Source organism: Castanea sativa, chromosome 10, assembly GCF_040712315.1.
Source record: "Castanea sativa cultivar Marrone di Chiusa Pesio chromosome 10, ASM4071231v1".
Lineage (NCBI taxonomy): Eukaryota > Viridiplantae > Streptophyta > Magnoliopsida > Fagales > Fagaceae > Castanea > Castanea sativa.
The window spans coordinates 33,861,990-33,880,094 of record NC_134022.1 but is presented as its reverse complement, the minus strand read 5'-3'; the positions used below and the strand labels follow the sequence as shown (position 1 = coordinate 33,880,094).

The following is an 18,105-nucleotide window of genomic DNA, read 5'->3' as shown; positions in this document are numbered from 1 at the left end:
GAGTTACACTAGGTGTAACGTGATAAAAGGTATATATATATACATCATCATTAAATACTTACCTAATTAATAGCATCTTCATTATCTCTCTTCTTATTAATTACATTTACAATTTCTCAAAAAAAAAATCACATTTAAAAGTATCCTAACTTTATTCGGATTGGTGAGATTTACTTATAAAATTGGTGGGATTTAAGTTCAATTTCGTTGGGTTCATTAGGTAGGGTAAGGATTGATTTAGCTATGGTTTTCTTAAAATTTGGGGTAATCCGGGAAGGTGGTAAGCAAAAGACAAATGTTACAGTTGGTTATGGGCCACCAAATGTGATGGATAAATCCCATTAAAAAAAAAATTGTGACGGCTAAATAAAGAGAAATAAGGAAGATAAACAAAGGGATTTACAGGAAATTAATAATTTAATATTAATAGTTGTAAAACCAAACATTAAATTGTTATCTCTACTCATCTAAAAACTAGGTGGATATCTCATTGTTTTGGGCAAATTACAACTTACCCACTTGTGGTTTGGTTGAAATTTAAATTGCCTACCTGTGGTTTAAAATTTGACACTTTACCTACTTGAGGTTTGACCAAAATTTAAGTTGCCTACTTGTGGTTTAAAATTCCATGATGAAAGTGTTCTGATGAATAGTTTTTTTATCTTATTTAATCTTGTATTTTTATGTTTATTGTGTTTTTGGAGAAGAGAGACATAAAAGTGGAGCAAAATTACATATTTAGCTCTATTTTTACCAGATGTGGGTTATAAAAATCTAACTGAGCTAACCTCAAGTGGGTAAAATGTCAAATTTCAAACCACAGGTAGGCAACTTAAATTTCGACCAAACCACAGGTGGGTAAATTATAATTTGCCCCTTTGTTTTTAAGACGATAAGAAATTTTGTGAATTATCTGTCCATGATTTAAAATTTAGTTTGTCACTACACAGTCAGGTGCATCAATGGAGGTCAATTTGTGTTATTCTCTTTCTCTCTTTGCATTTGACCACCGAATTGACAACCACCAAAATACTAGGAATTCCAATGTTTAAGAAGAGGGTAGAGAATAGAAACTTTGCAAAATTGCAAAGAAATTATCCTTCCTTCACTATGATTCTTGAATTAGAAGTTAGAACCCACTATATCACTCACATAAATTTGATTGTAGTAACAGAACCATAGGATTTGTTTAAAGAAGTCGGTGTACTGGTGGAGACTTTAAAGGAAAATGATTAAGTTCTTCTCTAAAAATAAAGAGAAAAAGTTTTTTTTTTTTTAACTGAAAAAAGGAATAGTATTAAGTGTTGGGAATGATGAACATGGATAGGTTTTTAAGGAAAATGAGCTAATTTGGCATTTAATGCCTCTATATTAATGACATGTTTAAGTAATGTCTTTTTAACTGTTAGATCTTATAAAAATCAATGGCTATAAAAATGTGTAGCTCTTATAGAGTTACAACAGGTCTAATTTGAACTTTTATATATATATATATATATATATATATATATATATATATATATAGATAAAGATAGGTTTAAGTTACACCTGGTGTAACTCTAAAGAATTACATCTTTTTTAAACCGTTAGATCTAAGAAAATTCAACGGTTAAAAAAAACCCTTATTAATTCTAATATCTTAATACTATCTCATTAAATATCCCTTATTTATTGTATCTCTAAACCCCCAAAAAAAAAATTACACGTCTGACTCTCTCTCTCTCTCTCTCTCTCTCTCTCTCTCTCTCTCTCTCTAGGTTTGGTCTCACGTTTCTCTCTCCGTTAGTATCTCTCTATTTTCTAAACCTTCGTTTCTCTCTCTCTACCTCCTCCTCCACTTCCACCTCTATATGTTGCCGGCAGAAAAAAAAAAAAAAAACCAAACTAAATTGTTTCTGTTTGTGAGTACTCTGTTTCTATTTTTCCTTTCTTTTCAGTTGTGAGTGCTCTTTTATTTTTCTTCTCTTTTCTTTTCTTTTCTGGTCTGACTCTATGTGCTCTATAGCAACGTTTGGATTGCGCGTTTGCACGTCCACGTCCACATCTACGCTTTTTTTTTTTTTCACACGCGTCTGTCACTGTTCATTGGCCATGAACAGCGATTTTTGGCATGAACAATGTTTTTTACCCATTTCAAAATTATTTTGCTACAGTGTTTTCAGTTTTCAGGATTCAGCAATAAGTTCTATCCAAATGGACCCTACGTTAATGCATTTAGAAGTTTTGACTCGACGTGTTCCATGTGAAGCCGAGCTAAACCCTGTTGAGAGAAAATTCACAATTGTCTTAGATGGGTTGTGGGTCATTTTTCCCCAATGCCAAACTAGATGTTTTTCTACCGAAGTTGGGTCATCATCTCTGCCTTCCCACTTGGCAGCAATGGAGACTTGGGCACTACCCACTCATCGCCGCACAAGGTGAGTCCACTTTCCCTTTCTTTTTGGCCAGATGAAATTATAGGATTTTCTTGCCCCATAAAATAAAATGTTCTGCCATAGGTGTTCTTGATTTTTCAATTATTTGCTTTTCTTTGATTCCCTTTGATAATCACGTTGATCTAGTTGATAATTACAATTAATTCCTTGATAACATGGTGTATCTTGAGTGATTTTTGTACTGGGTAATTAGGAATTCATGGCCAATTGATTTCACAACTTGGGCTCAATCCTTTTGTGCTCCATTTGTTTGATAAAATTCCCCAATGAATTTTTTTTTTCCATTTTAATGAAAATAAAATGCAATGCTATATATTCAGTTGAAATATTCTCCTATTATCTAGTTAGCAGAGCTAAAGTCATATATGTTGGTTACACGCTTGCTTACACTTTAAGCTTCTTGTAAAGGGTAGGGAGGATAAATAGCTAAAAAATGTGATTCCCTTAGTATTCTCCCTTTTTCTTTATTCATCCAAAAAATATTGTCATTTACTCAATCCCATAAGCTTTCTTTAGACTAATTGTTTGAGTATTTGCAGCCTGAATGGGTACTCAACAGCTATAGCATCAACTTAAAAAGCTGTTTTTGGTGCTTTTTGCTTCAAAGTTGCTCTTGTCCAAATTTGTAGCATTCCACCCATCCGTGTGATGCAAGCATCTGCCGAAAGATGCATGTGTACCACCCCTTTTATTTTTCTGTTCTGCATTGATGCTTTAATCAATGAGATGATTCTATGTCTGTCTTCTTCTTTTTTAAGCTGTTGGAAGTATGAACCTATTAGAATTTAGATAAAACTGATTTTTTATTTTTCCTTTAAGATATTGGTTGGGTAGGATATGTGATGTTGTGGCTCTAATTAGCTTATTTTATACTATATAGGAATTGGATTCAAGAGTGTATTTTGGTTAGTGCTCAACCATACATATTCAGCAATGGAGCTATGTAAAATGAAGACCCCTGCCCACACTGCAATCTTGGGTACATAGTTCCTGAATGGGTTGAGGAGAACTCAACTCTTTCTAGCATAAAAGAAATATATGGTTCTGGAACTAATCTTCCAATGACAATAATAGTCAATTATGTGTAATGCTTCTATTGAATTCCTTATAGTCATTCAAACGATGGAGCTCCTTTGCCTCTTTTACAGGTACGAATTGCGCAAGGTCTTGTACATACCGAGAAAGGCTTTCTACTCCTAGTATGGAGTGTATCAAGACAAAGACTTAGGCAGAGAGGCAAAATGTCGTAACAGTGCATTGGAAGAGTTCAAGCCAAGACTACCTAAACGACAATGCAGTAAAAAGTGTAGTAAACAGAGTAGACAGTGCAGTAACTTAAAGCAGCTATAACTATACTACCTGTAGTTTTAGGATTACTTTTTAATTGTTAACTGTGATTTATATACACGTGTAATGATCTGATTTTTTGTAAAGACTAGTTCCACATTAATTCACTTTTGAACTAGTCTACAGTCGTTCAAACGTGGGGTTACAACACTTCTTGAACTATTTGTAATTATATGTCTAAAGTTTTGTATAAGCACACTTGTTTATAGTTAAATGCATCAAATTTACTGGTTTGGTAAATAGTGAATCTGAGTTCTGCATAATGAATGTGAGTTAAATGCATCAAATTTATTGGTTTGTATAAGCACACTTGTTTATAGTTAAATGCATCAAATTGGATTGTATTGTTTTCATTTCACTTAACAACACATATCAAATTTCAGTGCCTTAAAGTGCAGTAAAGTGCCTTAGGTAAAACCACAATGCAGTAAATAAAACCACTAATGCAGTAACTTATGCAGTGCACAAATAAACAGTGCAATAAACAAACAGCTATACTAATGCAGTGCAGTAAGTGCAGTAAACAGTGTAGTAAACAGAACAGAACAGTGCAGTAAATTAAACCATAATGCAGTAAAATAAAATCACTAATGCAGTAACTTATGCAGTGTACAAACAAATAGTGCAGTAAACAAACAGCTATACTAATGCAGTGCAGTAAGTGCAGTAAACAGAACAAAATAGTGCAGTAAATAAAACCACAATGCAGTAAATAAAACCACTAATGCAGTAACTTATGCAGTGTAGAAACAAACAGTGCAGTAAACAAACAGCTATCCTAATGCAGTGCAGTAAGTGCAGTAAACAGAACAGTGCAGTAAATAGTGCTGTAAACAGTGCAGTAAATAGTGCTGTGAACAGTACAGTAAACAGAACCAATAATGCAGTAACTTAAAACAGCTATACTACCTGTTATTTAGAACCACAAACAAAGATAGATCATCACTAAGAAACTGTTATTAAAAAAGCAAACACAAAGCTGCAGGTACCCCCTCAAAACAAGAGGTGAGCAGTAGAAAATCTGAAAAAAGAAAATGAGGCATATGTTCTTAAATAACAGTATTCCAACATAGGTCCTTACAAACACACTGTTAATGACATTAAATTGAAGCAAAAACAGTATTCCAACATAGGTCCTTAAAAAAACAAAACAAAAAACCAAATAAAACTATTTCATCATAATTAACAACATAGGTCCTTAAACATAGCTCCTTCAGCTACTTGGACTCAATATATATATATATATATATATATATATATATATATATATATATATATATATTCCACCAAGGAATTATCATTTTGTGATTCTCTTCAGCCAAATGTACCTACAGTAAAACAAAAAAAGGTATAAGTAAATTTGAAACATGAGATATATATTATTACAATCAAAAAGTCTTTTTTTTTTTTTTTTTAAAAAGACTCAAAAAATGTAATGAAAGAACTCACTTTATACTAAATCATCAATATCATTGTCATCAACCTCTGTAATGTTTTCTTCATCTTGGTAATCACTTCCTTTGCCATTATATTGTTTACAAGTGCGACGATTATGACCATAACCCCCACAAAGTTGACAAGATCGTCTTTTTGTCGTTGCACAAGTTAAGGATATTTCAAGCCCACCTTTAATTCTCCCACCAGGACCCTGTTTCTCAGTACTTTTCTTTCAACCTTTGCTTTGTGATACATGTGGATCTTTTATATTCAAATGAACAATGACAGAGCAGTCTTCTACTTCAACAATGTCAGCTAATTCACCACTCTTGTGATGCATATCCATTTCATCATCTTCCTTATCTTCCAGCGGTTCATTTTCCATTCCAAAAGCTTTCTTAAGGGTGTGGTCTAAGTCTGAGAGTATCATTTTATATATATCTTCAGATTTTTTAGCAAGGGAAGACAATTGACTTACACGTTGACAAACATGGATGCTTCGCAAAGCTCTTCACATATGATGCTCATCCTCAAAGCTTGATCTATATTCTACACTTTTGAGTTCTTTATTTGCTTCTTTTGTCCAACGTTGTAGGATGTAGTGGTTAGGAATCTGAAAAATATTTTTAACCTGGAAGATTAATAACATGTGCCTACAAACAATTCCCATAAACTCAAAAAGTTGGCAGTCACATTCACAAACTTTTGATTCCAAGTTCAGCTTCACAATAAATGCATCATCTGGATCAAAGGAGCTTGTTACTTTGTACTTATAAAAAGTTCCATTTTTCTCAACATTTTCCTTTGTAAAGTGATTACTACTTACCAATTCTTTTTGGAACTTGCTAAATATGGTTCTCGTGTATATAGAAGCAGCTTGATGCTCTATTTTTTAGCCAATTACCAAAGAATGTGTTTTATGTCTTGAATCAAAGTCTTCCTTCCTTTCTTTCTTATAACGACTGTCCACCGCCTTTGCAAATTTGACCACAAAATCCTTCAATGTAGTTCTTGAGTTAACAAAGGAGTCAAAGAACGCATTGATGCTTTCACTTCTCTAGGTAGTGTTCATTCCTGCAAAGAAAGTATTTCTATTGTAAACTGGTACCCATGACTCTCGAATATTATATGATCCTTCAAGCCATTCATTTCTCTCCAAGCCATAAGTCAATATTAGGCTCTTCCAAGCCTCCTCAATTTTTTCCACACTAGGTGACTCACGTATGCATCTCTTCAACTCACGTTTGAATGTTGAATTCTTATGATATATATGAGAAAGTTTCTCTGGAAATTTCTTCTTAATATGCCAAAAACAAAGACGATGACGAGTTCTTAGGAATACCTTTGCAATAGCTGCACCCATGGCTAAATTTTGATCCATAATAATAGATTTTGGTTCCTTCCCCCACATTGCTTGAAGCCAAGTTTCAAACAGCCACACAAAAGTTTATTCTGTCTCATCTTGCAACAATGCACAACCAAATAAAATTGATTGACAATGATGGTTTCACCCCGTAATAGGAGCATATGGCATATCATACTTGTTTGTTTTGTAAGTTGTTTCAAATGTCACTACATCCCCAAAGTATTGATAAGCCATTCTTGATCGCGCATCCACCCAAAAGAAAATTAACCATATGGCCAACATCATCACATTGAATTGCATAAAAGAAATTGGAATTTTGAGCTTGTTGTTTTTGGCAATAATTAAGGACAGTTGAGGCATCTCCAGCATCTAGATTTTTTCCCCTAACATCTCTCAAGTGATTCCAACAATCTCTACTTGTAAATGTCTGGTCACCTACATTGAACATCATGGCAACTTTTCCTGTTGGAAGACCTTCTTCACCAAATTTGTCAACTAGACTCTCAGCAGCAGTAGACATTTTTTTGTGGCATCCGAGGTATGACACACTTTTTGGACTAATAATACCATGATTGTGGTTGTTGTCAAATCCCTTCACAACCCATTTTTGCAACTTATTATTCTTCATGACCCTAAGCATTGCTTCACATCTAGTTCTAAGACTTGAGCAAGTTCTACGGGCCTTGTTTTCATCATCTCTGCCCAAACAACTGTCTAATGCATTTTTTGTTTTGCGCTGCCCTTCACTACAACATACATAAATACAACTTGTTACATTATCACTTCTAGGTGCTTGTTTACTCGTACGGATACGAATTCCAAAACCTTCTTTTTTGGCAAATCCTTTGTAAAAAATTCCAACATCATCAAGGGAGTCAAATTGCATTCCGACATATGGCTTGGATTTCAACTCACAATCACCAAAATCTTCAAGAGGTAACTCTTGCTCTGATGGTCTCGAATTTTTTGGGGCATCATATAACTCATGTTCCATTTGCGATTTAGTAACTATAAGAACCAATACAAATAATGAACACATAAAAAATATGCAAACATTTTAAATAAAAATGTTTAAAATGACAAAGATATAAAAATGTTCATAATCATAACCAAACACTCAAATTGATACTCAAATTCAATTTTGACTTTGAAAACATGAGATTTTTTAAATAAAAACATATATATATTCCATCAGTCTAATTACAGATTTGAAACATGAAAACAAGATATTTCTACTAGATAGTGTTTTTTATTTTTTATTTTTTATTAAATTGCTCCAAAGCAATTGCATCATCAAAATCATGTCTATTCAGCAAAAAAAATATAAGTTCATGTCTCTTTCTCGCAAAAGAAAAAAGAATGAATATGTTCATGTCTAGCTTCAGTGATGTCTTTTGTTTATCAATTTCTTCAACTATTCAACAGTGTAAGTTTTTTTTTAGAGCACTCACAACTTAGGGATGTAACTAGGGAACTACCAACGATGTAAGTCACAATGTAAGTTTCTCTAAATTTCTTACACATACAATGGTTTTTATATTGAATATGTAATTTGGCCTTTTTGATTTTGGAAATTGCCATGCTTGTTTCTCTTCCATCATTTTGGAGGAGTCCAGTAGAGTTGTGTAGCTTGGTTGCTTTCTTTTAATAAAGTTTCTGGTTCATCAAAAAAAAAAAAGTTCTAACAAATCTGTAGTGCCACATGATTCTTTGTGAACCATTTACTGTGTTCAAGAAAAGAAAAGAAAAACAAAGCACTCACAACAGAAAAGAAAGGAAAAATAGAAACAGAGTACTCACAGTGGTGGAGGAGCAATGGTGGAGGTGAAGCAATGGTGAAGCTTTAATGCGATTTGTACTCACAATAGAAACAGAGCACTCACAACACGTTAATGCGATTGGGTTTTTTTTTTTCTAGCAACAACCTGGAACAATGGTGGAGGAGCAATGTAGAGAGTCAACTGAAAAGAAAGGAAAATAGAAACAGAGTACCTATCACCCAGAATAGAAACAGATTAAAGAATTACATTAAAATAAATAAATAAAAAGGAAAAACAGTTGACCTTGAGAGAGAAAGAAAGAGAACCAACCTGCAATTGCTATGAGCTAAAATAATGGTGACCCAAGAAACAGAGTACTCACACACACCCACAGTTCGGCTTGGTTTTTTTTTTTTTGTGGCAGCAACCAACGGTGACAATGGAAACAGAGCACTCACAACACGTTAATGGCTTAATGCGATTGGTTTTTTTTTTTCTTCTTTTTGGCGGCAACCTGGAACAATGGTGAAAGAACTCTTTAGAGAGTCAGACGGAGACAAACGGAGAGAGAGAGAGAGAGAGAGAGACAAACGGAGAGAGAGTCAAACGTTTTTTTTTTTTTTGGGTTAGGTTTAGAATTCAATAAATAAGTAATAATTAATGAGATAGTTGTAAGAATGTTAGCATTAATGAGAGTCTTTAGAGTTACACCAGGTGTAACTTGAACCCATCTCATATATATATAGTAATGCTACCAAAATTTTAGTGCGAAGGTGCTTGATGGTTGCACAGTCTATCTACTAGTACAAACATTAGAGAGAATATATTGAGAGATACATGGCCGGATACATGCCCATTATGTTGGGGGTGGGAGGTGCTAATGGTTATGAGCAACTATTAGTTAGGCATGTCAAGATTAAATGAAGTAACATCTGAGGTGTTAGTCCACAAGGTTTGCCAAAATCCAAATGGAGTAATGCATAGGCATTATTCTTCTTTTTTTTATGGTCAAAAGGGGGGAAGAGCATTGTAATTCACCCCTATGCATGACCATAGGGGCACCTCCCGCTAAAGAATATTGGATTAAGCCATAGCTACTGTGATCGAGGGTAACCATAAACCTCACCCTAACCCCACGAGAGTAAATAAGGGTTTAGCTACAAGAGGCAACCTCACTCTCCATTAGGGTTCGAACATGGGACCTCAAGACAGCGATCACATACCTTAACCACGAGGTCATCCCTCTCGCATTATTCTTTGCATGGCCATAATGAAGTGTAGTTATATATGAGCCCCCCATTCAAGGCCGGCTTTAGGCCTAGGCCACTACCTAGGGCCCCCTACTAGAGGAAGGCCCCAAATTTTCGGAGAATATTTGATATATATATTTTAAAAAATGGAGATATAGAAAAAAAAAATTAGTTTTATATTTTTTCTCTACTTTTAAGAAATCCCAAAGAATTGAGTAATGCTAGAGATAATACAACTTTAAATACATAGGTCTTACAAATAGAGTAATGCTACAGTTACAAATTATTTTACAACATTTTTACAAATTGTTGTTATAGTCAACTTCTTACTGGTTCTCATCTAGACCCACCGATAACATCACTTTTTTATTTATCTATAATCATATATAACATCATCAATTTATAAAAGTTTTTGTAAAATAATTTGTATCTCTAGCATATTCCCTTACAAATATATGTTTCACTAATCACAAGTAATAATTCAGATAAAAAAATGTTAGAAATATTATTAATTTTACTTGAAAACTTTACAAATTGATGTGACAATTAATATGATATGTGGACATTAATAACCTATTAAATGCATTTTTGAATTATTTTTTGTGATTAGTGATACATCTTTGTAAGCCTCATAATATAAAATTTATAATATTCATAACATCATTTATTCAAATGCTTGTTTATTATCTTGTCATTAATCACATTCATTTCTACATCATTTGAAAGTTTTTTTTAGTAAAATTTGTTATAACTTTAGCATTTTTCCCCAAAAAGCATATTACAAAATGAAAGGAATAGATTTTTGTTAAAAAAATATATGATATTAAATACTAACTAAATATTATTTAAGTGATAACAAAAATGTCCCAATTAATTATATCACCTTAGACCTCCAAATTTGTTGAGCCTCCCCTTGCCCCTTTGAGACCGATTGGCGCGTCAACAAAAAAATGCTCTTATTCTTTGTGCGAATGGGAGTTTCGTAGACACTTGGCTTTTCGTGTGCACCACCACCAGATGTCTCATTCGTTTTCATCAGGCTGTAACGTAGTAGGAAATATTGGAGACTCTTGGCTCTTTGGATTGTTGGTTTGGTGCAATTTCAAACCAAAAAAGAAAGGCCTGAAATTGAGAATGTTTGACAGTGTAATGATTTGTAGCATAAATTCTATGTAAATTCCACATAGAATTTCCCTTTAACAGAGGAAAAAAAAAAATCATAGATGGGCATGTTTAAAATTCAAAATTTCTTCGAGGGGCCGACTGCCCTCTTGTTCATACATTTTGTGAAAGATGTTAAGCTGTTATACTTGAAGCATAAATAATCAAATAAAAACCTATGAAAAAAATAGAAGAATTATTTTTTGGGGCAAAAAATCTCCAAAGGCAGTTGATTGTCCATCTTTTCCTGCCATAGCTGAGAAGAACAAAGGTAGTCTATCGAAGCAGTACTTATGTTACAGCTTTGATTGAACCAAAGAATTATATAAACTGTTGAGAATTTCAGAAATGAAAAGAGAGTTGATTGACATAAATTTGTCAAGGTTATACAATTGAAACTTATATCCAAGCCATGTATATATTGGTAAGTTCTTCTTTTAGGTATTTGGACTATCTGAAGTAACAACTGCAGCTTCTGTTTCTGTGGAGGTAATTTGCTGTGGCGTCTGTGAATCTGAAGCACACCATCACAGTCAAAGATTATTATTAGCACTTGCAATAGTCTGGGGCAGAGAGAGAGAGAGTCTAAAGTTTTAACAGTTTAACACTATTTCTAGCCAAATTAAGCATCAAAATTTCTAGCTGCAAACTCTTTATGATATGTGTTATTACTTTTCACTACCATTGTTATTTTAATTTTAAGGTTTGAAACTCTACTTAATTTCCAGCTAAATAAGTAGGTTCATGGATTGTGTTATTTTGATACGCAGAAGTACTGTTTTAATCATATTGGAGTTATGTATAGTGGGACCATTTTAGTCATTCGACCCGTGCTCATAGAGTCATAGTGATCTAATGAATACGCAATTTTTACATAAAATGTTTTTTTCTAATATAATATGCATAGAAACTCCATTTTTCATATTGCATGGCAAGGAAACCTCTCAAATAATGATAGTGGTGTAATGCCCAGGCAAAACACCACATAAATTCGGTACAATTTGTTTATTACTACGCTTCTCTTGTTTTTCTTTTTCTACTCTCTTTTTTCTATGAACATGGTAAGCAGCGGCCGCGGGCACTACTGCATGAAGTAGTGAAGTTGTTCCTAAGTGTTAAAAGAAATATAAATAAAAAGAAAGAGAAGAAATTTTTCTTTAAAAGTATGGGGGTCCATAATTACTCGAAGTAAACAGTGATGTGTTCTATTGCTTACTTAGGAAAAGTTAATATTTCATGCTTCATAAAGCATTCACATCCGTGTGTGTAAAAGAAAATTGCACTTTAACTCGCCAAAAATTCAATTTTTCTATATTAGTTAACCATTATTACAATGCATCCTACATCTCTCTTTTTTTTTTCTTTTTAATTTTACAAAACATCACAGTAAATTAATTCTACATTAATGTTATAGTGGAAGAAAGAAGAACGAGAAAGTGAGACATTAGAGGAGATAGAGAATAAAAACAAAATATTTTTATATCTTACTACAATGTTAGTGTATATTTTCAAAAGTTATAGATTTTGCATTTTTATGGATAATGCATAACCAATGAGAATGCTCCAATAAAGATTAGGCTATTACTACTAGGATTTTTCTGTACACATTTAAGAAATGACAGCTCAACCACAGCCATGCATGAAAATATATATTGGTTAATTTAGGATGCAAAAATTTTCTAAAAAAAATTTTGGACCAACTCTTAATATTTCCTTCTTCTTCTTTTTTATGTTCTATCAATGCAAGATGTCATGTGTTTGAATTAAAAAAGGGGGGGGGGGGAATAAAAGATGTATGAGAGATTGTGACTGCAGAAAAAAAAAAAAAAAATATATATATATATATATATATATATATATATATATATATATATATATATATAAAGAGGCAATATTGATGAAAAAAATAGGATTTTTATTTTATTTTTTACATAATTTGATCAGTTGTACTCATTCCCACCAAATCAAAATTTCATGCATGTCAACATGATCTCTTGCCCCCTTCTTATGCTATATATATTTTTTCAATAAAATCAAAGTGTACTTTAAAGGGATGACAGTCCCTAACATGCAATGTGGGCCGCTTTTCATCGACCTATTGACTGTATCTTCAGAAACAACCATCATCTATGATACTGAAACCACATGCAGTCACTATTAGTTTACACGAGCCTCTCCTGTCATTACTTTTCCGTTGACCCATGTAATGGGTCATAGCATAAGTCTAGACAGCTCATTCACATGGGTTGGGTTTTTTTTACCCATGTGGCCCCTCTATAGTCTCATGACTCTCATTTTCATACAAAATCCATAGGTACATTATATTTATATATGGGAAAAAAAATTCTTATTTCACTTTCGTTATAACATATTTCGTATAAACTCTATTCTAAAACGTGTTTTTAAAACAAAATTTCAGTCTATGTGACATTTTGCATACGTAAGTCTAGACAGCTCATTCACATGGGTTGGGTTTTTTACCCATGCGGCCCCTCTATAGTCTCATGTCATACAAATTCCTTAGGTATATCGTATTTATTTATGTGATAAAATCTTATTTCACTTTCGCTATAGCATATTTTGTAAAAACTTCATTTTGAAATTGTGTTTCTAAAACACGATTTTAATCCATGTGACAGTTTATATATGGTGAGTCTATAATAAAAAGTATGTTATTATCATTATCCATCATATATGTCATATTGTTTCTACGTGTATATGTGTAAGTGTAATTTATATCTGCGTGAGGAATATACTCAAAATATCAAACTAACAAAAAGAGAGAAGAAAATTAATCTTTTACCTGTAGAAGAGGGAAAGGATTGCCTTGTGGTTTGAAGAGGTGGAGGAGGATAGGTGGAGAAGGATCCCTCCATTTGCATAGGATAGTATATATATGATGATCCGGGTAAGCGTTGCTGCCCTTGTGGCTGTGGTGTAGTAGAATATGTACTCCTAATTGGGGCTTGAAAAGAATAACCATAGTAATAGGGAGAGCCCATGGTAGAAGAAGATGTTCCATACAATTGCTGGTAATATTGTGGCTGTTGTACTTGTGGGTTATACAATGCCTGTCCATTCAAAATACAAAAATGTCACATAACTTTAACTACCTTTTATTATAATTATATTCATTCAAATGCATAGATTAAATGGAAAGAGCTTGTGTCCAATACTTCAGTTACACTAAACATGAGTTTGTATCTTAACGTGTTCAATGTACTAATACACTGAACACATATCGTATGTTCTTAAATTATATAAACAAAAGAGGGACTAACTTGATGGTAGCCATAATCAGGAGTTGCGTAGGTTGGGTACCTGCACAAAGGAGTTTCATTTATGAGTACGGGGTGAGAGAAAATTATTATTACATGTTACTTCAATTTTTTTCCATGAGAAGTAATGGCTCAATTTAGAATGCTTCTCTAGTTAAGGAATGGTAGGTAGCACGATGAACTTATTGTAATGCCAACATTGGGTCCTACAGTGATAGTAACTTTTAGCAACAATATTGTTAGTTAAGGTGGGTCAAATTATAATAAGTTTACAAACTCCACCCAACAATATATTTTGGATGAGATACATGTCAGAGTGATATAATTGTGATCAGCCATTGCCCCCACAAATAATTGGTCCCACGCGTATAACATACACGCTTTATTAAATATAAGTAATAAAAATATTACCCATCTATGATCTATATAGTTAAGACGGCAATGAAAGACAGAATTTTGTTGCAAATTGCCAAATTGGTTTGGGGAAATTCTACCGGTGCCACTATAACGTGACTACTTGATCATTCTAATGATCATCTCAAGTATGATTCTAGTCATACAAATTATTTAATAATCATGTTACATGGTTTGTTTAAATTATTTATTTTGTTATAGGAATAGCTTACACATTTTTTTTTTTTTTTTTTTTGAGAATCAGGAATAGCTTACACATAAATGGCTCTAAGATGAAAAAAAATACAAATACAATATTGGTAGCCTAATTAATCAGGTTGATATATGCAACCATATCACAAAACTAAATATAACGAATTTCAAAGGTCTTCTCTATTGAAATAGAAATTTTGACATTTTATTTTTATACGTTAAATTTGACTTTGCGTGCATACACACACATAAGTTTCGATTTCTTTCATGTCAATACTCAAAAGTTATCACTTAATTTATCTTATACATATAGTTTGTTGTTAAAAGCATAATTAAAGTTGAAAAAAAATCTACAAAAGTCAAGATTCTAAAACACACAAAATTTAATTTCAAATGCATTGTTTATAAGAAGGGATGTTTTATCACCAATTTATAAAGCCAGCACATTTACATTAATTTCTTAAGATAGTGAGAAAGTGACAAAGAACAATAATAGACTTTCATCTTCGTCATTCGTTTATGACAAGGTTATTGGACAATTTGCCATAGCTAAATTTACAAATACCATTCTTTGTGATGGAAAAATGATTTATCTAAAAGGTCCATGATCATTTGACATGGTTAAGATAAGTAATACATAAAAGATGTGTGGGTTCTACCATTCAAAGTAAATGTTCCCATGCACATGTAAGATTAGGCACATCAACAGGACAATATAATATTCTTGATAAAGACCCGGCTTACCTCGGTATTTTTGTGGATTAGAAGAAATATGAGCATGACATGCGTCCTAAAATAGTCATAATTAATATAGTGCCCGTTTACAACTAATACCAACTGTAATGAATGTACCCAAAAAAAAAAAAAAGAAGAACGTACAAAAAAATAGACATCACAGCCATTTTGTTTATGGTATGGACCATCTATATATCCTATAATGATGACAATCAATTACAAGCATAAGTAAATAGAAAGCAACTCACCCGTAAGGTGGGTAAACGACAGGAGGTGGTGGCGGCGGCAGCGGGGGAGGTATGGGTGGCGCCATTCCGCCATAGGGTGGTGCACCTTGTGGTACATTACTAGTACCCCCTTGGTTATAAGAACTAGTACCACCTTGATTTCTTCCTGCATATATTAACAACAGTTAAACACGCACCCAAAGTGTAATGCAACATATCATTATGTAATAAAAGAAAATAATTCCCAAAACATAGTACAAAACGTATGGACCTCGAGGCGGCGTAGGTCGTGGTCGTCCCAACGAAGCAATATTACAATTGGCTCTCCGCCCATCAATCACAGGGTTTGCTTCAACACAAGCCCTCCTTGCCGATTCAGGGTCTCGAAAAGTCACCTAATTAATGTAAAAATAACCTCATCATACAGCTATTTGGTCATATGAGAATATTATTATTACAATGTGGGGAGCTAGCTAGCTAGAGAAGTACTTACAAATCCGTATCCCTTAGATTTTCCTGTATTCTTATCCGTGATGATTACAGCTTCTAGAATCTCTCCAAACTGCTCGAAATATTTGCGCATTTCTTCTGTATGTGTCTCCCAAGCTAGTCCCCCAACAAACACTTTGGTAAACGTGGTGTCGCCAAACTGTGAACGGTAATGAGGATAAGCCATGGAATCAAAATCATGAATATTATCAGCCAAATATTGGGTATCTTGTGCGTGCATGAAGTCTTTGGTATATATCGATCACTTGTGTGCTTGACAAGAGTGGAGTACTAAGCTGTATCGTTTCTTCCACCTCCTCATTTTCTTTGCTTTGAGCTCTATTTGTGCCTCAACCTCCATCCCCACCCTGTATTTTTTACAGCAGAAGAATCATTGAAATAGGGCCAGAGAGACAGAAAAATAGGTGGATATAGTTTATGATGTTGCTGTTGTTGTTATTATATGTTTGATGAGTTGTTTGGAACAGTGGGGTTAGGTCAATTATAAGAGGAGAGGAAAAAAAAAAAAAAAAGTGGAGAGAGAGAGAGAGAAAGATCCGACAGCTGCAAACGCTAATTTGCTGGCTTCAAGAGGAAGAAGGAGTTGGGCTTTGTAGAAACGAATGACAGCTGCGTGACTAACGCACTTGGTGCCTGTCCTCTCTGTCTCTGCATTAATATAACCTTCCACCCTCCAATCAATAATCATCTCTCATCTTTTCTCTTGTTTTTTTTTTTTTTTTTTTTTTTTTGTGTTCTTCTCATTGTTGTCTTTTGGGCTTGGCCTCTCTCTCTCTCTCTCTCTCTCTCTCTCTCTCATCTTCTAAATTTTAATCGGATAACAATTCTCTCACGCAACTTATTTCACACTATCTGTATACATAATTTTTTTTCACATTTAAAATCTCTCTCATGTTGTTTTTTCAATCGGATAATGATTCTCTTATGCAACTTATTTTGCATTGTTTGTATGTATAATTTTTTTTTTTCACATATTAAACGCTTATATCAAAGGATGTGTATTAGGTAAGAAGTTGTAAATGTTATGTATGCAAAGGAAGTGAACAAATATTTACCTATTTATTTCAGTTCCATAGCATACTATTTTTATCTTTTATTGATATAAATACAATACAAGATTTCTGAATATACAAGATGTGCCCCCGGCCCCCCACATTTATGCTCCAGACTAGCACTCCGATCATCGTCAGATTGACACTTTAAATTAAAAATAATAATGGATGTGATTGTTGGCACACTTCTAATGATTCTCAGGAGCAATTTGGCTTGGTGCTCAATAAGATATCATTTCATTTTTTTAATCAATGGACCACAAATTTTCAATTTTCGGCTCTCTGCGTATGGATTCTCATGGTAGTTTTCTTATACTAATGCATGTTGCTGCTCTGAATAAAAAATAAAAACTATTTCAATAAAACAGCTCCATTAGTCTAAATGCTCCAAAGTTCCCTGCACACTTCTCGTTTGTTGTTATGTAGGCCGTTAGAAAATAATTATAAATTTGATATTTTGGACAAAACTTAGGTAGATTTATTTAGGTGTTGTAATTAAGATTCTCCAACTAAATTCATTAATTGTACAAAAAAAGTTATTTTTTAATGATAATTGAATTAAATCTTGTGACGTATTAAATATAATTTAAGAAACTAAGATATTTTTGTACCTAAACTTTATCATATTACTATTGTTTTTCTTTCCCATTTCATGATCAAATTCCCCACATGAGCCCACGTTCATAACCCTCTCGCAGAAGCTGTAAAAACCCAACTTCCAACCCCAACGAATTATAATAATAATAACAACAACAACAACAGCAAAATCAAGACAATTCAAAATCAAGACTATTTTAAAACTCAAATAGGTGGTGATAGAAAATCATGTGAAAGAGGCCTGGGGCGGCTACGATGAAAACAAAAATCTAACTACATCGAATCATTCCCTATTCAATCACATTAAAAAAAAATTTATATAATGTGAAGCCAAATTTAGAATC

General features: G+C 33.2%; 2 protein-coding genes across 2 annotated transcripts; both read right to left on the bottom strand.

Moving 5' to 3' along the window:
* Positions 1–6,781: 6,781 nt before the first annotated feature.
* Positions 6,782–7,579, bottom strand: LOC142612423 (protein FAR1-RELATED SEQUENCE 5-like). Its single transcript, XM_075784521.1, has one exon. The coding sequence runs from the start codon at positions 7,577–7,579 to the stop codon at positions 6,782–6,784; it is 798 nt and encodes a 265-aa protein (XP_075640636.1).
* Positions 7,580–10,933: 3,354 nt separating this feature from the next.
* Positions 10,934–16,743, bottom strand: LOC142612951 (uncharacterized). Its single transcript, XM_075785128.1, has 6 exons — positions 16,096–16,743; positions 15,874–15,997; positions 15,624–15,768; positions 14,038–14,077; positions 13,560–13,827; positions 10,934–11,270 (listed from the first exon to the last, which is right to left on the bottom strand). Exons 1-6 carry the CDS (start codon positions 16,330–16,332, stop codon positions 11,194–11,196), a joined length of 891 nt encoding a protein of 296 aa, XP_075641243.1. The 5' UTR covers positions 16,333–16,743; the 3' UTR covers positions 10,934–11,193.
* Between the last annotated feature and the right edge of the window lie 1,362 nt (positions 16,744–18,105).

What these genes read in the sequence shown, in the direction of transcription:
- LOC142612951 (XM_075785128.1), bottom strand. Translation starts at nt 16,332, where the DNA reads ATGCACGCACAAGATACCCAATATTTGGCTGATAATATTCATGATTTT. An exon ending in AATCTAAGGGATACGGATTT is followed by an intron (nt 15,998 to 16,095) that starts GTAAGTACTTCT and finishes TACATTAATTAG; the next exon opens with GTGACTTTTCGAGACCCTGA. An exon ending in ATCCTTTCCCTCTTCTACAG is followed by an intron (nt 11,271 to 13,559) that starts GTAAAAGATTAA and finishes GGTGTGCTTCAG; the next exon opens with ATTCACAGACGCCACAGCAA.
- LOC142612423 (XM_075784521.1), bottom strand. Translation starts at nt 7,579, where the DNA reads ATGGAACATGAGTTATATGATGCCCCAAAAAATTCGAGACCATCAGAG.